Genomic DNA, 25,011 nt, shown 5'->3' with positions numbered 1-25,011 from the left:
AATGTATCAAATAAAAGACAAAGACTGTCAAGAATGGATCAAAAAAACAAAACCCAATTATGTTGCCTATAAGAAACCACTTTAAATATAAAGACATATATAGAACAAAAGTAAATGGATGGAGGAGTTCCCACTGGGGCTCAGCAGGTTAAGAACCCAACATAGTGTCCATGAGGATGTGGGTTCAATCCCTAGCCTCGCTCAGTGGGTTAAGGATCTGGCGTGGCCTCAAGCTGTGGCATAGGCCGCAACTGTGGCTTGGATCCTGTGTTGCTGTGGTTTACACAGCTGAGTTCCAATTTGACCCCTAGCCTGGGGAACTTCTGTATGCCAAGGGTGAGCCCTAAAAAATGAAAAGAGAAAAAAAAAAGTAGATGGAGAAAAATACACCAGGCTAACACTAAGTGAAAGTAGGAGCAGCATATGCTGCCAAAACTCTCACAAGAAATAGACAATCTGAATAGGCCTCTATTAAAGAAGTCCATCATTATAAACTTCCAAAACAGAAAGCACCAGGCCCAGACAGAATTTACTGGTGAATTCTACTGATTGTTTAAAGAAAAATTTTTATCAATTCTCCATTTTCGGAGAACGGAAATAGAGGGAATACTTCCTAACTCTTTCTCTGAGATCAATGTTACTCTAATAACAAACCAGACAAACATAAGAAATAAGACCATGGATTAATTGCTGTCATGAATAAAGAGGCATAAATCTGCAAATCAAATCCAACAACGTACAAAAAGAATTACAAACCATAACCAAGGGGGATTTATCCCAGAAATGCAAGACTGCTTCAACATTCAAAAATCAATTAATGCAATCCATTACACCAAGAGGATAAAATAAGAAAAAATCTAACGATTTCATTTTAGATACAGAAATGCATCTGATAAAGCCCAACACTCATTCACAATAAAAACTCTCAAACTAGGAATAGAGAATTTCTCCAATTTGGTAAAGAATATCATCAAGACACCTACAGCTAACATCATACTTAATGGTGAGAAACTTTCCCATTAAAATCGGGCAAAAGTGTTCCCTTTCACCACTCCTCTTCAACATTTTACTGGAAAGTCCAGAATGCAATAATAGAAGGAAATAAAAAGTATACATATGAGGGGGCGATAAAATTGTCTTCATTCACAGATGACATTGCCATCTATGTAGAAAACGCAAAAGAATCAACAACAACAACAAAAAACCTCTTGGAGCTGAAATGCAATTATAGCAAGGTTGCATGGTACAAGGTTAATGTACAAAAGTCAACTGCTTTCCTATACATTAGCAATGAAAAAGTGGAACTTGAAATAACACAATACCATTTATATTAGCATCCAAAACCATAAAATACTTAGTATAAATCTAACAAAGTATGTACAAAATTCGTATCATGAAAATTACAAAATTCTGATGAGCAAAATCAAAGAACTACACAGATATTCCAAGTTCATGGATTAAGACAATACTGTCAAGATATCAGTTCCTCAAACTTGATTTACAGATTCAATGCAATCCCAATCAAAATCCCAACAAATTACTGTGCAGATATTAACAAACTCTAAAGTTTCTACAAAGAAACAAAAGACCACACAATACAGAAGATGATGATGACAGTTGGAAGACAATACCAACAGAGAAGAAAAAAGGTGAAGGACCAACACTACCCAACTTCAAGACATTATAAAGCTTCAATAGTTATCAAGATAGTGTGGTACTGACAAAAGAATAGACAATGGAATAAAATGGGCCAGAAAAAGACCCATATAAATATGGCCAACTGATTTTGACAAAGGTTCAAAAGCAGTTCAATGGAGCAATGATAGTCATTTCAACAAGTGATGCTAGAACAACTAAACACCCACATGACAACCAAGACACAGATCTCACATCCTTTCCAAAAATTCATGCAAAATGGATCTTAGATCTAAATGTAATTACAAAACTGTAAAACTCCTTTGAGATAAAACTGGACAAAATCTAAATGACCATACTTGTGGCCACTTTTTAAGTTCAATACCAAAGGCATGATCCAGGAAAAAAATAATTTATAAGCTAGTCTTCATTAAAATTTAGAATTTTTGTTTTGCAAAGACCTACATCAAGAGAATGGGAAGACATACCAGACTGTGTGAAAATATCTGCAAAGGACACATATGATAAAGGACTGTTTTCCAAAATATACAAAGAACTCTTAAAAGTCAACAAAAAGAAACAACCCAATTTAAAAAATGGGCCAAAAACTGGCATTCCTGCTGTGGTGCAGTCGGCTAGGGATACAGCGTTGCTGCAGCTGTGTCTCCAATTCAATTCCTGGCCTGGGAACTTCCATATGCCAACAAGTGTGGCCACTAAAAAAAAAAAAAAAAAAAAAAAAAAAAAAAAAAAAAAGGTATACAAAAGGATTACACATTGTGACCAAGTGGGGTTTAGTTTGGGGGAAGCAAGCAAGGCTCCTTAGGCTGTTAAAAATCAATTCACCACCTTAACAAACTAAAGAAAAACCACTATGGTCATCTCAATGAATGCAGAAAAATCATTTGAAAAAATTCAATACCCAGTCATTATAAAACAAACTAAAACTTACAACAAATAGAATATTCTTGATAAAGGTCATTTACAAAAAAAAAAAACAAAACAAAAAAAAAACAAACAAAACAAACAAAGAATCTATAGTTGTCACTCATACTTCATGGTGGAAATCTGAACAATTTCCCTTAAGATCCAAAACAAGGCAATGGATATCTGCTCTCACCACTTGTATTCAACTTCATGATGGAGGTTCTAGCGAATATAACATGGCAAGGAAAAAACAGGAAAAGGTGTATCCTTTGGAAAGGAAGAAATAAAACTTCCATCTTTCACACATAATGGTCGACATGAAAAATCCCCAAATCTCAAAAAACTTACAAAAATGTTACCAGAACTACAAGCGAGTTTAATAATGTCACAAGACACAATGTCAATATATACACACTAGCAACTAATAACTGGAAATTGAAATTAAACATAAAGAAATACTTAGTATAAATCTAAAAAAATATATATTAGATACCAAGTAATGAAAATTAGAAAAACACTAATGAAAAAGGAATCAAAGATCTAAATAAATACCAAGATAAACTGGACTATGAACTGGAAGACTCAATATTGCTAGGAAATCAATTCTTTCCAAACTTGTTCATAAATTCAACACAATTCCAATCGTAATTCCAGCAGGAGTTTGGTAGGAACAAACCAGCTGCTTCTAAAACTTTCACGGAAAGGCAAAAGAACTACAATAGCCCAAAAAAACTTCAAAAAAGAACAGAGCTGGAAGACTCATACTACCTGATTTCAAGACTAACTTTAAAGCTATAGCAATCAAAATAGGGTAGTTTAGGCAAAAGTACAGACACATAAAGGAACAGAGTTCAGAAACAGACTTACACAAATATGGTAAAGGGGTTTTTGACAAAAGTATCAAAGCAAATCAATATGGAAAGAATAATCACTTCTACTGTTTGAAAGACACCATTAAGAGTATGAGAAAACAAATCAAAGCAAAAATAAACCAATGGGACCTCATCAAACTGACAAGTTTTTGCACAGCAAAGGAAACGAAAAAGACAACTTACAGACTGGGAGAAAATAGTCTAACAAATGCAACTGACAAGGGCTTAATCTCTAAAATGTACAACTTAGACAACTCAACAGCAAAAAAGCCAACAACCCAATTGAAAAATGGGCAAAAGACCTGAAGAGGCATTTCTCCAAGGAAGGTACACAGATGGCCAACAAACACATGAAAAAAAAATGCTCAACATCCCTGATTATTAGAGAAATGCAAATCAAAACTACTATGAGGTACCCCCTCACACCAGTCAGAGTGGCCATCATTAATAAGTCCATAAATAATAAATACTGGAGAGCATGTGGAGAAAAGGGAACCCTCCTGCACTGTTGGTGGGAATGTAAAATGGTACAACCATTATGGCAAATAGTGTGGAGGTACCTTAGAAAACTATACACAGAACTGCCATATGACCTAGCAATCCCACTCTTGGGCATATATCTAGACAAAATTTTCCTTGAAAAAGACACGTGCACCCACATGTTCACTGCAGCACTATTCACAATAGCCAAGACATGGAAACAACCTAAATGTCCTTCAACAGAGGATTGGATTAGGAAGATGTGGTAATATATACACAATGGAATACTACTCAGCCATAAAAAAGAACAAAATAAACCATTTGCAGCAACATGGATGGAACTAGAGACTCTCATACTGAGTGAAGCAAGTCAGAAAGAGAAAGACAAATACCATATGATATCACTTATACCTGGAATCTAACATATGGCATAAATGAATCTTTCCACAGAAAAGAAAATCATGGACATGGAGAACAGATCTGTGGTTGCCAAAGAGGAGGTGGAGGGAGTGGGATGGATTGGGAATTTGGGTTAACAGATGCAAACTATTGCCTTTGGAATGGGTAAGCAATGAGATCCTGCTGTATAGCACTGGGAACTCTGTCTAGTCACTTATGATAGAAAATGTAATGTGAGAAAAGAGTGTGTAATTGGGTCACCTTGCTGTACAGTAGAAAACTGACAAAACACTGTAAACCAGCTATAATGGAAAAAATAAAAATCATTATTAAAAAAAAAGTATGTAAAAACAAACCAAAGACAAAATATCAGCTGGTGGGAATGAAACCTGGTATAGCCTTCTTGGAAGTATGGCAATTTCTTTCTTTCTTTCTTTTTTTTTTTTTTTTTTTTTTTTTGCTTTTTAGGGCCGCATCTGTGGCATACATAAATGCCCAGGCTAGGGGTCAAATCAGAACTGCAGTTGCCAGCCTACACCACAGCCACAGCAATGCCACATCTGAGCCATGTCTGTGACCTACACCACAGCTTGCGCCAATGCCAGATCCTTAAACCACTGAGCAGATTCATGGATTGAACCCACATCATCATGGATACTAGCTGGGTTCACTTCTGCTAATCCACAATGGGAACTTCAAAATTTTTAACTCTTAGTTTAAATTAAAAAAAAAAAAAAAAAAAAACTTAAAAAAATACTAGTCAGGTTCATTACCCACTGAGCCAGAATGTGAACTCCAATTTGGCAATTTCTCTAAATCAAACTTACACTTACACTTAGCAATCCCACTGCAAGGTATTTAGGTAAACAAAATAATTCACAGTCACACACTGAAACAAAAGAAGGGAATGTTTACAGCTACTTTATCAGCAAAATCTGGAAATGCCTCTCAACTAGTGAATGGATAGACAAGCTGTGGTACATTCAGGCACTGGAATACTACACAAAAAGGAAAAAACTACCAGTACACACCACAATGTGAATGGATTTCAAATGAACTATAGTAAGTAAAAGAAGCCAGACTCCAAAAGCTATATGCTGTATGAGTCCATGATATTCTGGACAGGCATGACTGAAAAAAAAAGGGATTGTCCAGGATGAGGATGGCAGAATGTTTTAAGGTGATAAATGTTCTCTAGTGGTTACACAACCACACGACTGATCAAAACTCACAGAACAAAATACTACAAAGTTTGAATTTTACATAAATTCCATCAACTAAAAAATGACAAAAATATAGAAGAAATAATATGGAAGGAAAACAAAGATAATGTAACATAAAAGTATTTCATAATTCATATCCTTAAAATGAAGAATCCTCTAAATAAATAAAACAAAAAAGGTCAAAGACATAATACAGTTAGAATTTCCTTGGATGAATAAACCTGTATTTTCAAAAGAACACCATTTTCCTGAAGAAAAAAAAAAAAAAGTGACAAAAGATTTAAAGTCAGACACACTTGGTTAATTAATTTCAAAGATACACAAAACTCTTCAGATACCCAGGCAGAAGTAGTAAGTCAACTGTGTATATCAGAGGTGTTGGAAGGGTGATGGCTATCAGGGCAGGGTAAGACAGAACACAATCTATAGAAATAACCACAAAGTTCTAAGGAACTGTGTATACTATTATACCAGTCTACAATGTTTCTCAAGAATGTAAGAAGCACTTTTAAATAGGAAAAAATTCAGGGATTTCAGCATCCATGAATCCTTTTTGAAAAAATCTATTAGATAACCAAATTTAGTCAATTATGAGACCATATTAAAAAAAAAAACAAAACAAAACTAGTCAGAAGCTATACGAAAAAAAGAATGTTTTGAGCCCTGAATCCATTTAAGTATAGAATTGTGGTTTTCAAACTACAGTATCCATCAGAATCACTAGGAGACCATATTAAAACAGAATGTGGGCCCTAGTCATTGTTACCAGTAAGTCTCCTAGAGTGCTAGTCTACGGACGCTTATAGGAATGACAGGTTTAGTTTTAAGATTAAACAACTACGGGAATTATAGTGCCACAGTACATGGCACTACTGACATTTGGGGTCAAATAATTATTTACTGTTAGGGGCTATCCTGTGTATTATAAAATATTTAGCAGTATCCTTAGCCTTTTACCCATCAGATGCTATTATGATGATGAAAATTATCTGCAGACATTGCCAAGTATCCCCTGGGGTCAAAATCACGCCCAGCTGAGAACCACTGCTATAAAAACCTCTCCTGATGAAGAAATGTTACTTAACACTCAACAATTCCTTTACTTTTTAATTTGTTAAATTCAATAAATTTAATGCTTTGTTTAAAAATACACTCAACATGCTACCATTCTTTTAAAAAGTATTTCTGCCTATTCATTCACCTATTTGTATGTATGCATTGAGAAAAAAGGAATGTTATTAGCAGTGGGATTTTCTTGGTGACATTTACATTTTGTACTCTGCAATGCTTGACTATTCATAGCAACTATGAATCATTTTTACAAAAACAAGTCATTGTACTAAAAAATAAAAATCTAGCAGATAGTGCAAAAAAAAAAAAAAAAAAAAAAACCCAGGCAGTCAGGAATCACAAGTTCTTTCTTCTCCTTAACTACATTAAATATCTTGGGCAAAAAAAATGATAGTTATTGTATACAAAAAAATCAATTCTATTCACTAAAAGTTATAAGATGCTGGTGGGGAAAAACACTTAAGTAGGCATAAATTGCTGGTAATGTAGTTACAGGATTAGGCAGGAGGTCCACAGATGTTTATAATAATGCTTAAAGTAACCACTAATCAAATACATATCCATGCATAAACCAAGGATTATGATCAATCTAACTCTAGGTCACCTAACAGGAAAAACACACACAAAATAAAAAATTTAATACTCCAATCTCTGCACAAAAGTATTACATGTAATTTCTTTTTTATACTTTTTTCAAAGTGCAGACATTCTACAAAACAAAAAAATTTACAAAAATTGATTAAAGAAACTTGAGTAAAGGAAGTTAATTTCTTTTAATTCTGGCTTAACTGATCTAATTTAATGACTTGAATACTTTGAATATTTAACAAAATTTTAAATTTGTCAAAACTTCTAAGTAAATGAGTATATTGGCTGTTAAGACTGGGAGAAATGGATTTGTAAAATAAAAGGCATATTTCCTTTCAATTGCTATCAGACTACACTAAAATCAAACAATTCAGCAATAAAGAGACAGAGGCACCAGGAAAGAAAGGAGAAAAAATTACTAGAAATGCATACTACAGAATCAATTTCTAGATTGGCCATAATAATCTAGAACAAGGATGAGCAGCCTTAGCCATCTAGGCTAACTACCAGAGATCTAATTACTTGAAAATAATGAAAACTACCTCCTTGTTACTATCTTCCAATATACTTTGATATTAAAAGATAGTGTCAATTTTATCACTTTTTTTTAGTAGAAGTGGAGAACTAAGTTGTAAAAATGTTAATAGGAATACAATTTTTTCCCATATTGTATACTAAAACTATTTTCGTTTCAATTTAAAACATATACATATTTTTAAAACCCCCTAGAATCTTGTTTTTAACCGTAATTGTCCTTGAGGTCAAAAAGATTGATCATCACTGACCTAGAAATTGAGAACAAAATGGAAAACACGTATCTCTCCTTTTAAATTTTTACTTATACAAAGAACATGCCTACTTGATAAGTGGACAGAACCTGACTTTACAAATCAAATTACACATCTCCCTTCTCCCCCCATTAAAACAATTTTATAATCATCATTTATATTTTGTAATTCAATGTATTACACTAAATATGCCTATATATATAATAGTCAAAGGATTCAAGTAAATTCTCTACTTCCTGAGATAAAAATAAACCAGTTTTCAAAGAAAAAAAAATATAACAGCTATCCACACCCAACTATAAGAAAAAAATACCATAGAATCAAGACAATGACCTAGGTTTGACTAACAACCTCTATGCATTATTCTACTAAAAATTAACATTTAGAGTTCAAGCTATATCAAGAACTTAAGGAAAAGAGGAAAGGTATGTAAAACAAAAATGCTGTCTAATTTATATAGGGGAGTCATTTGGGAAGTCAGACCAGCAATTGTAAGAAGTGGAATTCATCAAACCATAGATTAAAGAAATACAATTTAAACCTAAATATCTCGCTAGAAATTACAAATATCTTTATTAACTGTAACGTCAATTTTTGTCTACTGGGAGGCAGGGGAGTGGTTATATCAAACTCAAGTTTATTTGTACCACCTGAATCAAATCTTGCCACAATGATGAAGAATGGTTTCACTCTAACGTTAACTAAGCAAAATGAAACCTACATCTAATTAAACTTCAGATGTCAAATTACCGAAGCACCTTTAATGTCAAAAATTAGGTATTTAATACCACAGAACTGAGTAGGTTTTTTCAGATACATAAATTACATGAGAAGTACGTATAGTAATTTTCTATGACCCAGTCGTAGAGCTAGGACTATTTAGAAAGGACACAATGACATCAATATTACTGTTAAGCTGTCCCACATATGTGTAACTTAATTGCAATCCGCGAGACAGAACAAAGAGGCCGACATGTCTCCAGGGATGACAATGCTGCAGTCTAAGGTCGCTGAGAAGGGATGAAGAGAAGTGATGAGGTACTCCACAGAAACAAGCGGCCTAAGACCTTTTAGCAATGGCCTAGGCAAATATAAGACAAAACGACAAAGGGGGCCCGGAAGAATAGGGAGCTACTTTCACCAAAGACTGGTTGGGGAAGGGAGACCATTAGCTCTCCACTTCACTTCTCCTATCAGGGTCATCTTCCCATTTCCACTGCTCCTCACGGCCACCCGGGTCAGCTCTTCAAAAGACTCAGGGCCCAGAAGCTGAGTTGGAGTGACCAAGAGAAACGATGAAAATGGGGAAGGAAGGCACTCCCTGTTGGGTGGAGTAAAACGGTGGCGCCGGGCCTCACCCACCCCGGCTCGGGTGCCTTTCTCTTTTGTCCCTCACGGCAGCACCCCGAAGTCCCCTAAAAATCACCTTACCCAGCTCGCCATGGAGCAGAGCCCCAAGACGCTCCCCATCTCCACAACGTCGCAGGAGCAGCAGATGCCAACAAGATGGAGACAGAGCCTCTGTGTCTGTCTGTGCTTATTTACTAACTACAAGCGACTTCCGGCGCAAAGCTCACCCCGCCCCTCGGCTATACGTCACTTCCTTCAAGGCCTCAGTGGAGTGGGAGGAGGCGTGCTGAAAGTTGCGCATGCGCGGGCCTGAACCCGAGGCTTTCTGCATTTGTGCTTTTCTAATTCAGCAGGCCAAAAGCGGCACTTTTTTTCACTTTTGCATTACGCCGCGCCCCCCCCCCCCCGCCCTTACATTCTTAAATTATTCCTGAAGCCCACTGCCTAGGACAAATTTTATTGGGCTAGTTCTACTCATTTTTTTGGCGTGTTTCCAATTTTTTTGTATTGCTGTTTCAGTTGACAACGCATTTTTAAATTCTTGTCCAATTAATGTGTTATAAGAAGTTTGTAAGTTCAAAATGTTTTAAGTACTTAGATAAGACGTGCTAATAAGTCTCAAACATAGTACAGATACTATTGACTGTCCCAGCGTTTGAGGAGACATTTGGAACCCTTGTCCTTAGATGATAATGGACATCTCCAGGGAATGTAGTCATTAAAAGTCTAGTTATGTTTATAGTCATTAGTCCCTGAAGATATTCTGAGAAAAGAGTTTGGCACACAGAAATAAATTTGAAGTAGTCAGTGTCATAACTAATAAGATAGTGTCTTATAAAATTACCAAACTTGGGTGGGGGAAGCTTATGTAACACCTAAGAATCTGAGAGAACTGTAACCATCAAGTGACAGTAAAAAGGAAGGAATGGGACTGGATAAAAAATAATGGGTTTAGCTTGGACTTGTTGGACTTGAAGTCTCTGAGATGCTATCACTCAGCACTTGAAAATCTAAGTTTAGGAGTTTCTGCTGTGGCTCGGTGGGTTAGGAACCTGACTAGTATTCATGAGGATGTGGATTTGATCCCTGGCCTCAGTCGGTTAAGGATCCAGTGTTGCCACAAAATGCAGCTCAGATCTGTTGTGGCTGTGGCATAGGCTTCAGCTGCAGCTCTGATTCAACCCCTAGCTTGGAAATTCTCTATGCCATGCCACAGGTGCAGCCCTTAAAAAAAAAAAGAAAAGAAAAAGAAAAAGCAAGCTTAAAAAACCAAGAGTTAATGAGATACAAAATTTAAAGTAATTCATACTGCAGTTATACTTAAAGATATAGGATTGAGAAAGATAACCAAAGAGAAATGTTGTGGAGTTACGAGGCCTTAATGTGGAACCAAAACAATTAACTCTGGAAGAATCATCAAGTGCGGAGAAGCTATTGACTTAGTTTTTGCCTTCTCACTTTGGTTATTGAGGTTGTATCTGCACACTTGTCCTTCCAAATTTTTTTTTTTTTGTCTTTTCAGGGCCACACCCTCGGCATATGGAGATTCCCAGGCTAGGGATCTAATCAGAGCTGTAGCTGCCAGCCTAGCCAGAGCCGCAGCAACACGGGATCCAAGCTGTGTCTGCGACCTACACCACAGCTCATGGCACTGCTAGGTCCTTATCCCACTGAACAAGGCCAGGGATCAAACCCTCAACCTCATGGTTCCTAGTCGGATTCGTTAACCACTGGGCCATGACGGGAACTCCTGTCCTTCCAAATTTTGCATTTTGAATTCTGTTTTCAGTATAAGTTGTGAAAATATCTTTAGTAAGACCCTTGACTCCTCAGAATGTCAGTGTCCTTGTTAATAGTGCAGCAATCCTAAATAGTTGTGAGGGTTAAATAACATCACATAGTCTTATAAGTGATAGCACCAGGTGTGGCAGATTGTAGATTATCAACACAAGCTAATTTTGTTCCTACCACGACTAATTATCTTTTGTGGCTTGTCAACCTAGACTATACATAATGTAAACCCAAAAGGCTACTTCAAATTCTCAGATAATTTCTCCAGGTCATCTAACATTTTCTGGTCTATTTCTTTGGGAAGGATATAATATTGTGTCCCATAACATGGAAGCTTACTTCCCAGACTCCTTGATATTTTTATGAGTGATACCCAGATAGCACTTAATTTTTTTTTTTTTATGCTTTTCAGGGCCTCACTTGCAGCATAAAGAAGTTCCCAGGCGAGGGGTCAAATTGAAGCTATCAGAGTTGCAGCTGCCAACCCATGCTACAGCCACAGCCACATGGAATCTGAGCTACATCTGTGACATACACCACAGCTCGCAGCATTGCCAGATCCTTAACGCACCAATCAAGGCCAGGGATCAAACCCACATCCTCATGGATACTAGTTGGGCTGGTAACCCGATGAGCCATAATGGGAACTCCCAGATAGCATTTAATCTTAATCGACCATCTAGAGATCTCCTATTCAGTTGCAGTTTCTGATCTTAGAGCCATGTCTCTTCCTCTGGCAGGCTTATAGTCATTTATATGAGATTGACCTCTTGTATGCAATCCAATAATAAAGTGGTATTTTCACTATAAAGATCAGAAGGTAAACAAGTTTGTTTTATCACAATCCTTGGGAAGACATTTTAGGGACTCTGCAATTATGGAAAATCAGAAAATCTACCAAATTTGATTAAGAAGGAGTAGTATACAAGTAAAAGAGATCCTAACCCACTGAGCTAGGCCAGGGAGAGAACCCACAGAGACAATGTCTGGTCCTTAACCTAATCCACAATGGGAACTCTGATCTATTCTTTATTGATTTGTAGATGGTTTTGATATATTTTTGGATACAAATTCTTTGTTATGTGTGTAGCAATTACATCCCTCAGTCTGGGCTTATTCTTTCACTTTTTTTGTGGTGTCCTTTAATGACAACTCAGTGTGGTTTTAAAATTTATTATGATGTAGTCAAATTTAACACACTTGATCCTTAAGTTACATGATTTTTTTTGTTGGGAATGCCTTACTAGTACCAGGATTTTAAAGATATTTTTCTCTGTGTATTTCCTTTTACTTTTAACATTTTGCTCTTGATATTTGGAACTTACTGTTGTGTATGCTATGAGGTAAAAAAAACCAATCAATGATGTTATGGTAAACTGTCTCTCTAGAGGGTGAAAAAAGCCTGGATATAAAATCCATTTGCGGATTTCCAGCCTAAATTCTTCCACCATAGCCTATTCCCATCAACTAGTGAAACTACCATCTACTAGTAACAATACTCTTGTGCAATTCTTGATTATTTAGCAATTGGTCGGTTTGATTTGGTTCCAACATACCACTAGGTCCAATTGCATTCTAGTTTTTCTTATGGATGACCAATTGTCCTAGTATGAATTAGAGAATAATAATCCTTTCTCATCTGTAATGCCATTGCTGTCATATATCACATTTCCATACATACATCTGTTTCTGAACTGTGTTCTATTTTATGGATTGAGTTGTCTATATAGTGTTTACTAACACATGGTTTTAATTATAGTTGTGTCTCTACTACATAGTTTTAATTACAATTGCTTTAAAGTAAGATGATAACTGGAAGTGTTTCTATACCTTATTCTTTTCTTCATACTTGTTTTGGATATTCATATCCTTTGCTTTCCTCTTTATATATTAGAGTCAAGTTGTCAATTTGGATGATAAATTGTATGGTCTCAGTAATCATAAGATTTGATCATTTTTTATTTTATTTTACTTTATTTCTTTTCATGGCCCCACCTGCAGCATACAGATGTTCCCAGGCTAGGGGTCAAATTGGAGTTGCAGTTGATGGCCTATGCCACAAGCACAGCAATGCAGGATCCAAGCCACATCTGTGATTTATGCTGTAGCTTGCAGCAATACTTAACCCACTGAGGGAGGCCAGGGATCAAACCCACATCCTCACAGATACTATGTCAGGTTCTTAGCACACTGAGCCACAATGGGAACTCCAGATTTGATCATATTTCAGAGGTGTGTGATAAGTTTGACCATAAGCTTCTTAGTGGCTAGAGAATTTCTCAACAAAACATTATTTGCATTTTAGATCAGAGTCTTTATTGTGTGAAATTATGCTTTATGAGACAGATTCATTAGTGTTATTAACCTCCACTTACTTATTATCAGAATTATCCCCAACTCATTGTGATACCCACCAAAGGACAATATAACCATTGGGGTTAAGCCAATAGGAAAACAAAGAAAGGATTAATCATTAGTTATAATTAATAGATTGTCTCCTTGCCAGCTACAAAAGAGCTAAAATGTTTTTTTCAGATTTGTACTCAAAACAAAACCCAAAATATATTTTCAATGCAAACCAGCAATTCAGTAGCAGCACAGTTTCTCTAGGCTACCTATTATAGTACAATGTGAAGTCATAATGCCAAAACGCAAATTAGTAAAAGTAAGTAAATTAGGAGTTTGAAAAATGCTGTCTAATTGCTCAGTTCTCTTATGGTGTGACCTGATTCAGGGATCAATTTAGACTATCTCAAATGGGGAATTTCCAAATATAGTAGAATAATAGTTTTTTGAGATGTTAACTGGTAGTCACCCCAAAAAAGATTTCAAATAATTTTGGATGGTACTGCACATTATATTCTTATGATTGATGCTGCATATTGACATTTGAAACTTATTTGACTTCCAAAATCCTTTTTTCTTTTCCATGAAACATGCAGTAATATCTGTCATAATTAATATTCTGTGAAATACAGTTTAAAAAATACTTATGGAGGAAAGGCTGGACTGTATAGCCTTCTGGCAGTCTCATAAAATATCGTTTTTCATAACTGAACTTTTTCATCATTAGGTCAAAAGATTAGATCTTTGTAAGCATTAGAGAGGGCAAGGTTATATTCCACAGCAAGAATATGAACATGCTCTATGTTGCCAATTAAAGACAAGATAAGAACTTCAGCATTAAAATAAATGGAATTTAAAATTAATACTCAAGGAAATTCAGGAGTAAGACCAAGACACAGGTCAGAATAGACATGCACAGAAGTGGGCTCAGAGAACTTTGGAATACTAGGCAGGCTTACAGTTTTCCTCAGGTAACATGCTGTGTTCATTCTCATATATGGATAAACAAAGAATTGAAGCTCCCAAGTAGAGCTTAATTGTGATCATTTTAGCCTGAGAAAAATGTAAAGCACCGTTATTAAGGTTATCCTCAAATAGTAAATTGTTCAATAATATATTCAGAAAAATCAATTTAGACCAGTGTAATCTCCAGGATGAATTAGGCACAAAATTTACCCTAATGTAACTAAATAAGTTACTTCAAAATTCATTTATTGACTATCACTCATTAAGTATTATGAGAATATCTATCTAAATAATAATTTTGTTTTCAGAACTTACCTGCATGGCAATAAAACCATACCTTCAGTTAAAGGAAATACTTAGGCTTTATGTTTTCTATGGCAATCCATGCCTGGCTTCAAATCAGAAAAAAGATCAAAACACATATCTGCTTTATAATATCCTGGTAATTACTATCTGAACTATATGGAGAGTGTATTCCCATTATCCCTACTTCTCATTTATATTAAAGTAGTTAAGAAAAATAAGACTAGGCCAGGCTTCATATTAAATTCATATAGCACAGTCCATGATTGATTTTTTTTCTCCAGAATAAGCAGGAATAATGAAAGATCTTTTTAAAAATTGGTTACAGAGGCCTCATTGTCATGCACTATTCTTCTTGAGGGTTTATTATTACAGAGTAATATGGAACTAACATTATGGACTTCATGGCATGGTAGCTTTTGGCACTACCCCACACATACTCCTGAGCTGCTGAAGTTCCTGCTCCCTGAAAATCAGCACTGTTGAAACTCTTCTAAAAACTTAAGATTTTCCCTTTTTTACTATCTCTGCAGAGCACAGACTGAAAAGAAATTAGTTCAATATCTCATGCAGAGGCTGGCAATTTTAGGAAACATATGGAATGCATAGAGTTCCTGTTGCAGATTCTCAATAATGATGTATAGGACAATTTCCACTGCTACCTGGGCTGGTTACTGTTGCCATGGTCCTTTCTGTATTGTCTAGTGGTCATCCACAGCCAGTTCCTCCTCCACTACTTGTTGCTACAGATGCCTGTGCCCAGAAGTTGGCAGTCTGTAGCCTTTCACCCTCTCCTGTAATTCCTCACTCATATCCATAAGGAGATGGTTTAGTATCTTGCACATCACATAGACAGTCTCCAGTTTAACCTAGAATTCGTGTCGCTTCACCAAGGTTAACTGAAATCAGACTTACCTTGGGTCTCAAGGTTTTCCTGCCTTATACAAATTTCTGTGTAAACTTTAATTTCTTTTTCTTTCTTTCTTTTTTTTTTTCTTTGCTTTTTAGTGCCGCGCTGATGGCATGTGGAGATTCCCAGGCTAGAGGTCGAATCAGAGCTACAGCTGCTGGCCTACACTACAGCCATGGCAATGGCAGATCTGAGCCACGTCTGCAACCTACATCACAGCTCGCGTCAACGCTGGATCCCTAACCCACTGAACAAGGCCAGAAATTGAACCTGCAACCTCATGGTTCCTAGTTGGATTCGTTTCTGCTGCACCACTATGGGAACTCCTAAACTAATTTCTTAATGGACTATAGCTATGAAACATTGTGAAAATAGATAAGCTGTTTTTGCAGAGAATAACAGGTCATGTTTTGCTGTAAATCAGAAATTATGCAGAAGTTCCCATTGTGGCTCAGCAGTAATGAACCTGATCTGTACCCATGAGGATGTGGGTTCAATCCCTGGCCCAGATCAGTGGGTTAAGGATCCAGCGTTGCTGTGAGATGTGGTGTAGGTTGCAGACGCAACTTGGATCTGGAATTGCTGTGGCTGTGGTATATATAGGCTGGCAGCTCCAGCTCCAATTCGACCCCTAGCTTGGGAATTTCTGAGAACTTCCATGTGCCATGGCTGTGGCCCTAAAAAAGAAAAGGATAAAAGAAGTTATGCTATTTGTTCCCATGTGCTCAGCAAACCAACACTGAAATTATTGAGGGCTAAAACATGGTAGGCCCTGAAAATAAACTGTCTTAAAGATGAGTGAAATTTTGCATTTACAAGGAGAGGAAAAGCCTATGAAAAGTATTTTATAGCTATAATTGTAAATATAAACATGTTTACATATTTCACCATATGGCCTGTAAAATAAGGCAGAAATAGATTAGGACATAATAACCCATAGGGGTCAGTATAAACTTAAATTTGGTAGAAACCATATCCCAATTAAAGATATGCTTTTGTCAGTAGAGATAGATTTTTTTTTTTTTTTTTTTTTTTTGGCTGAGGTCATGGTATGTGGAAGTTCCTGGGCTAGGGATTGAACCTGCGCCATAACAGTGACCCAAGCTACTGCAGTCACAACACCAGATCCTTAACCTGCTGTGCCACAGGAGAACTCCAGTAAAGACAGATTATTTAAAATAATAATAACAACAATAATAATAATGTTAAAAACACACTGTCCTAAATTATTAAGTTAATATTAAAACATAAATGAACAATTTTCTTTTCGTACAGATTTTTTTTTTTTTGGCCCAAATCTAAGCTGGTAATTCCTGTAGGCAATCATGCATGTTTATGCTAGTGAAGTAGATGACTACAAAAATATAATATTTATTTCAGGCAAAACAATATAAATTTAGAGAGAAAAAGCAAATATTCACCATGAAAACAATGCAGTGGGTAGAAAATTCAAATATTTCTAATGTTTAATATACTGTTTTATAACAATTGAGAAAGACTGCTTTAAAAAAGGCTAGCATTTCTTTCTTATTTATTTATTTATTTATTTGCTTTTTAGGGCTGCATTGGTGGCATATGGCATCAGTGGCAAGCTAGGGGTTGAATCAGAGCTATAGCCGCTGGCCTATGCCACAGCCACGCCAGATCCGAGCCGTGTCTGTGACCTACCACAGCTCACAGCAATGGCAGATCCTTAACCCACTGAGCAAGGCCAGAGATCAAACCTGCATCCTCAGGGATGCTAGTCAGATTGGTTTCCAATAAGCCACGACAGAACTCTGTTAATGACATTTCTAAAATATTTTGCACCTGAAGGGCAGTTAGCAAAAATGTATTTAGGATTTACTGAGCTCACATAGGAGCTGATCAAATATAATGTTACACATATTGAAGAAATATTAAAATATTAAAATTAAGCATTTATTTACCAAAATATTGGTATACCAATATGTGATCAGTAACATCACATTCCTGGACATAACTGTTTATTTAGAATTTAAAGTTTTTTAGGATGTTTGATAAATAGTTGCTTATACATAACTATAAAAATTAACAATTCATCTCAGGAAATATTGCTTTGTGTGAATAGTATTACAGTGAATATATCTATTTATTCCTTAAAGTTTCTACAGCAAGTTTGTTTGCTGTGCAAGTGAAAATGCAATTTTTGTTCTTCTAGTAACTCATGCTCCACCTGTAATCTGTCAGAAAATGGTGCTATTTCTTTCTTTTGCATCAGTAATAATTATTGCAATTGGAGCCTAGCTGCAATTGTAATTAAGAAAGAAATTTTATTCTTTCTAGAATAACTGGAAAAGCTACCTTTTAAGTAAAATTTTAAAAGAAAATATACTTTCACACATTTTAGAATTATATATCTTAGTGTCAAGTTTAAGGGTACAGTGTTTTGCTTTTAATCCCTTGGGAAATATATCTCTGACCTTTAGCAATATAAATCTGATATATATTTTCCTCCATTGTGCATGAGCAAAATGGCACTGAATTTCATTGTCTAATGATTCTATAAGCCTTTTAGAAATAAAAACAGGCACATGAAAGAGCATCACATAGCTCTTTAAAAATTATTTTTGCTTCATTTTGAGAAAAAGGCAGTACTAAATAGACTGCATACTATGAAGAGTAAATATTAAAAAAAATATTTTAGGAGTTCCCGTCGTGGCGCAGTGGTTAACGAATCCGACTAGGAACCATGTGGTTGCGGGTTTGGTCCCTGGCCTTGCTCAGTGAGTTAACAATCCGGCGTTGCCGTGAGCTGTGGTGTAGACTGCAGACGCGGCTCGGATCCCGCGTTGCTGTGGCTCTGGCGTAGGCTGGTGGCTTCAGCTCCGATTGGACCCCTAGCCTGGGAACCTCCATATGCCTCGGGAGCAGCCCAAGAAATAGCAAAAAGACAAAAAAAAAAAAAAATTTATTGTTCAACCAAATAAAGATATAATACAACTAGTTAAAGACATTGATCGGAATAATCAAAATTATGTTGTGTGATAATTAGTTATAAATGATGAGTCCTAATATGCTTACAGTTGCCTTTATCATCATTCATGTGTGTACAAATGGAAGGTCACATGTGAGTGTTTTATGTAATGTTTGACTAAGTATACATGGTGTCTAAACAGGAGGTTACCAATATATATGTAGAGAATATTTTTATATATTTTATTTCTAGAAAAAGACTGATTTTTAAACAAAGAAATCAGTTAAGGCTTCTGTGACATAAAATTGATACCTTTATTACACTGCTCCAATACTTCTATGTTATTTTTATTTATTTATTTTTTGTATTTTTGCCTTTTCTAGGGCCGCACCTGCGGCATATGGAGGTCCCAGGCTAGGGGTCTAATTGGAGCTGTAGCTGACAAGCCTACACCACAGCCACAGCCACAGCCACAGCAATGCGGAATCTGAGCTGCATCTGCAGCCTACACCACAGCTCACGGCAATGCCAGATCCTTAACCCACTGAGCAAGGCCAGGGATTGAACCCACAACCTCATGGTTCTTAGTCGGATTCGTTAACCATTGAGCCACGACCCGAACTCCTTTTTTTTTTTTTTTTTTCTTTAATGTTATTTTTAAACACCTATTTTCTAACCTCCCTCAAGCTGCCTTGGTTAAATAAACCACTTTACCTTAAGTTAACTACCATTCAGGTGTGGTGGTTGTGAGGGGTCTTGGTCCATTTCTGTGAGAGGAAGAGAGACAGTGGCAGGTATCTCACCATATTCCTGGAAGTGAAACACATTGAGAATGTTAGAAATGGTATACAGCCATAAGGAATAAACAAAAGCCACTATGTTTATCATGAAATTCAAGCAATCGCTCAAATCTATAGGAGCATATACTTGCATAATTTGTATCAAGGACAAAATAAAATCCTAGGAATCCAAGAGCATTTGGTAAAACCCTTAATAAGAAAATTGCTACTAGGTTGGAATCTTACTAGGTAACTCAAACAGTTCTGCTTTTGGTTTCCTTGTCTGTGAAACACAGATGATTATAGTGTTGACTTTATAGGTCTCTTTGGATGATTAAATGATATAATACATCTGATGTGTGTAGTGGCACACAGAAAATGCTGAAGGGGCTGTATTATTTTCCTAAAATTAGCACAAACTTAGAGGTGTAAAGCAACACAAAGGTATTGTCTTAAAGTTTTGAAGGTCAGAAATCCAAAATAGGTCTCACTGGGCTAAAATCAAGGTGTTGGCAGGACTGCATTCCTTCTGGAAGTCTTGGGGAGAATCCATTTCCTTGCCTTTTCTAACTTCTGGAGTTGTCCACATTCTTTGGCTTACAGCCATTCATCACTTCAATCTTTGTTCTCTTGTCATATTTCTCTCTCTGACTCTCCTGCCTTTCCCTTTTTTTTTTTTTTTTTAATCAAAGTCATAGCAGTGACAACACCTGATCCTTAACCCTCTGAGCCCCAGGGAATTCCACCCTTCCCTTTATTTTATAATGACTCATGATTACATTGGGCCCAACTAGATAATCTTAGACTAATATCCCATTTTCAGATCCTAAACTTTATCATACCCCCAAAGTCCCTGTGCCTTTAAGGTAACATAGTCACAGGTTCTAGAAACTAGGATGTGGCCTTCTTTGGAGGTGCCATTAGCCAGCCTACCACAGGTGCTATGATTTTGGCAAAAACTGCAGAGATTGTTATTGCCTGGTTAATGAGTTTTTTATTCTCTTTAATTTTACATAATGTTTGTGAGAAATAACTTTTAAGAAAATATTTCAATATTATTCAGAAATAACACATTTGCAAAGTATTCACCTGAAATTCCAATGAAGCTTCTGGTCTTTTTTCATAAGCTCTTCTCTAGAGAAGCATATTGTTGCACATTTAAGTAATATGTAGTCCTCAGCATGCCCAAAACACTATACTCAGCATTTAATCAACAAAACCTAAGCAATTTACTGTATCTGCAAAATGAAAACATGCCCTTGATGTAATAGTTGTCTTTAAGTTAATATTGGTTAAATTAATTAATGAACTCTGGAGCCGGTGTGAAATGAACTTGATTATTCCTTTTAGTTGTTTCCCTGCTTGAATGTCTCACTGTAGTATAAATTACATAAGGCTACAGATTTTTTCATATATGCTGATACTATTTTATATGCTCTGATAGTACTGGACATGCCTCTACATATAATATAATGAGTAAGAGGGGGAAAAAAGTAAAGGGGGATTTGGATGTCACTAGTTACTTGCTTAGGGCCCCTTTCTGCCTTTTCTTGATCCTGCAATGACCATATTTCTTTAGGAGACTAAAAATTTCTGAAGTCTTTCAAAATTATTTTCTTGAAAGTAATCTAGGATAGCAAAATCTGTAAATCATATTTATTTTTCCCATATTGACTATTACTGTCTATGAAAAAAATCAAAATGTTGGAAGTCTTAAATACATAGATAGTATTAAATCTTAAAATTTTAACAAATTTAGATAAAAACAATCTACGACATTATCTATTGAGAAAATCTCAGAGTTTTCTTCCTACTTCCTGTCCCATCCCCCAAATTCCAGTAAAATAGAAAGGCTTGAATGCTGTTGGGGAGGGAGAAATTTTTCTCTACCCTTCTAGGTACTTAGGGCTGGTCTAATAATTAAATAAACATGAGAGATGGTGGTTTTTTTTTTAGGACCTCACTTGCAGCATATGGAAGTTCCCAGGCTAGGGGTCACACTGGAGCTGCAGCTGTCAGCCTATGCCATAGCCACAGCAATGCCAGATCTGAGCTGTGTCTGTGACCTGCAACGCAGCTGGGGCAACACAGGATCCTTAACCCACTGAGTGGGGCCAGGGATTGAACGTGCATCCTCATGGATACTTACTAGTTGGGTTGTTACCGCTGAACCACAATGGGAACTCCAACATGAGATAGATTAAGTGGAGAAAATGAAACAAAATTTTAATAACATGTCCACATGAGAGATACCCAGAAACTGAGTGACTCATCAAAATGACTGAAACCCTCACTTAAAATACCATCTTCAGCTAAAGACAAAAGATGTTGTGGGTGATGGTTTGGAAATTCAAAAGGGAGGAAGGCAATTCACATGGAGATAGAAAAGCAAATGTTTGCTAAACAAATGTTTGCTGGGCCACACAGAGACAATAGGACACAGGGTGGTCTCAGCTCTCTGTTTCCCTTTTCACACTGAGCCCATATTCATTGCAGATATTTCTGGTGCTATTCCTGTAACTGGCCCTCTATCTATATAGTCTTTGGTCAGCTGCAGGAAGATCAAAGTTTCTTCTGGAGTCCTTTGGGCTTGATTATTATTATTTTTTCATTTATGATGATTTTTATTTTTTCCATTATAGCTGGTTTACAGTGTTCTGTCAATTTTCTACTGTACAGCAAGGTGACCCAGTTACACATACATGTATACATTCTTTTTTCTCACATTATCATGCTCCATCATAAGTGACTAGATATAGTTCCTAGTGCTACACAGCAGGATCTCATTGCTAATCCATTCCAAAGGCACAGGTTTGCATCTATTAACCCCAAACTCCCAAACCACCCCACTCCCTCCCCCACCTCGTTGGCAACCACAAGTCTGTTCTCCATGTCAATGATTTTCTTTTCTCTGGAAAGGTTCGTTTGTGCCATAGTAGATTCCAGACATGAGATATCATATGGTATTTGTCTTTTTCTTTCTGGCTTACTTCACTCAATATGAGAGTTAGATTCCAGATATAAGTGATATCAAATGGTATTTGTTTTTCTCTTTCTGACTTACTTCACTTAGTATGAGAGTCTCTAGTTCCATCCATGTTGCTGCAGATGGCATTATTTTGTTCTTTTTTATGGCTGAGTAGGATTCCATTGTGTATAAATACCACATCTTCTTAATCTAATCATCTGTTGAAGGACATTTAGGTTGTTTCCATGTCTTGACTATTGTGAATAGTGCTGCAGTGAACATGCAGGTGCACATGTCTTTTTCAAGGAAAGTTTTGTCTGGATATATGTCCAAGAGTGGGATTGCTAGGTCATATGGCAGTTCTGTGTACAGTTTTCAAAGGTACCTCCACACTGTTTTCAATAGTGGCTGTACCAATTTACATTCCCATCAATAGTGCAGGAGGGTTCCCTTTTCTCCACATCCTCTCCAGCATTTTTTATTTGTAGACTTATTAATGATGGCCATTCTGACTGGTATGAGGTGATACCTCATAGCAGTTTTGATTTGCATTTCTCTAATAATCAGGGATGTTGAGCATTTTTTCATGTGCTTGTTGGCCATCCTTGGAGAAATGCCTCTTCAGGTCTTTTGCCCATTTTTCAATTGGGTTGTTGGCTTTTTTGCTGTTGAGTTGTATAAATTTGTATATTTTAGAGATTAAGCCCTTGTCTGTTGCATTGTTTGAAACTATTTTCTCCCATTTTGTAAGTTGTCTTTTTGCTTTTTTTATGGTTTCCTTTGCTGTGCAAAAGCTTGTCAGTTTGATTAGGTCCCATTGGTTTATTTTTGCTTTTATTTCTGTTGCTTTGGGAAACTGACCTAAGAAAACATTTGTTAAGGCTGATATCAGAGAATGTTTTGCTTATGTTTTCTTCTAGGAGGTTAATGGTGTCTTGTCTTACATTTAAGTCTTTAAACCATTTTGAGTTTTTGTGCATGGTGTGAGGGTGTGTTCCAGTTTCATTGATTTATATGCAGCTGTCCAGGTTTCCCAGCAGTACTTGCTGAAAAGACTGTCTTTTCCCCACTTTATGTTCTTGTCTTCTTTGTCAAAGATGAATTGACCATAGATGTCTGGGTTTATTTCTGGGTTCTCTATTCTGTTCCATTGGTCTGTATGTCTGTTTTGGTACCCATACCACACTGTCTTGATGACTGCAGCTCTGTAATATTGCCTGAAGTCTGGGAGAGTTATGTCTCTTGCTTCGTTTTTGTTCCTCAGTATTGCATTGGCAATTCTGGGTCTTCTGTGGTTCCATATAAATTTTTGGATTGTTTGTTCTAGTTCTGTGAAAAATGTCATGGGTAATTTGATAGGGATTGCATTGAATCTGTCAATTGCTTTGGGTAGTATGGCCATTTTTACAATATTAATTTTTCCATCCCAGTAGCATGGAATATCTTTCCATTTCTTTCCATCTTCTTTAATTTCCTTGATTAAAGTTTTATAGTTCTCAGCATATAAGTCTTTTACCTCCTTGGTCAGGTGTATTCCCAGGTATTTGATTTTTTGGGGTGCAATTTTAAAAGGAATTGTATTTTTGTATTCCTTTTCTAATATTTCATTGTTAGAATACAGAAATGTGACTGATTTCTGAATGTTAATCTTATATCCTGCTACTTTGCTGAATTTGTTGATCAGTTCAAGTATTTTTGGGGTTGAGTCCTTGGGGTTTTTTATATATAGTATCATGTCATCTGCATATAGTGACAGTTTTACCTCTTCTCTCCCTATTTTGATGTCTTTTATTTCTTTGTTTGTCTGATTGCTGTGGCTAGGACTGCCAATACTATGGTGAATAACATTGGTGAGAGTGGGCATCTTTGTCTTGTTCCAGCTTTTAGTGGGAAGGCTTTCAGCTTTTCTCCATTGAGTATTAAATTTGCTGTGGGTTTGTCATAAATGGCTTTAATTATGTTAAAGAATTCTCCCTCTATACCCACTTTGGTAAGAGTTTTTATCATGAATGGATGTTGGACTTTGTCAAATGCTTTTTCTGCATCTATTGGGATGATCATGTGGTTTTTGACTTTTCTTTTGTTAATGTGGTGTATGATGTTGATTGATTTGTGTATGTTGAACCATCCTTATGCACCTTGGATGAATCCCCCCAGTCATGGTGTCTGATCTTTTCCATATATTGTTGAATTCGGTTGGCTAAAATTTTGTTGGGAATTTTTGTGTCTATATTCATCAAAGACATTGGCGTGTAGCTTTCCTTTTTGGTGGTATCTTTGTCTGGTTTTGGTATTAGGGTGATGGTGGCATCATAGAGTGTCTTTGGAAGTGTTCCTTCTTCTTCAACCATTTGGAAAAGTTTAAGGAGGATGGGTATAAGTTCCTCTTTGTATGTTTGGGAGAATTCACCTGTGAAGCCATCTGGTCCTGGACTTTTATTTGTTGGGAGGGTTTTTATGACATATTCAATTTCATTTCTAGTGATTGGTCTTCTCAGTTGATCTATTTCTTCTTGATTCAGTTTTGGCAGGCTGAAAGTCTCTAGAAAGTTGTCTATTTCTTCTAGGTTGTCAAATTTGTTGGCATACAATTGTTCATATTATTCTCTTATGGTTTTTTTTTTTGTATTTTTGCAGTATCCATTGTGATTTCTCTTTTTCATTTCTTATTTTGTTTGTT

The 25,011-nt window shown here is 36.2% G+C and overlaps 1 protein-coding gene and 1 long non-coding RNA gene across 2 annotated transcripts in view; both read right to left on the bottom strand.

The window, feature by feature from the left end:
- The window catches only part of SERINC1 (serine incorporator 1), a 42,230-nt gene extending 32,651 nt beyond the window's left edge, over positions 1–9,579 (bottom strand). Inside the window, exon 1 of the mRNA XM_013992615.2 lies at positions 9,415–9,579. Coding sequence (XP_013848069.2) covers positions 9,415–9,453 — 39 coding nt within the window. The 5' untranslated portion in view covers positions 9,454–9,579. The remainder of the gene's footprint in view (positions 1–9,414) is intronic.
- The window catches only part of LOC102157594, a 66,891-nt gene continuing 61,091 nt past the window's right edge, over positions 19,212–25,011 (bottom strand). The window contains exon 4 of the long non-coding RNA XR_002343051.1: positions 19,212–19,394. This is a non-coding gene — a long non-coding RNA (uncharacterized LOC102157594). The remainder of the gene's footprint in view (positions 19,395–25,011) is intronic.

This window comes from Sus scrofa, chromosome 1, assembly GCF_000003025.6.
Source record: "Sus scrofa isolate TJ Tabasco breed Duroc chromosome 1, Sscrofa11.1, whole genome shotgun sequence".
Taxonomy (NCBI): Eukaryota; Metazoa; Chordata; class Mammalia; order Artiodactyla; family Suidae; genus Sus; species Sus scrofa.
This window is presented reverse-complemented; position numbering and strand designations above follow the sequence as displayed.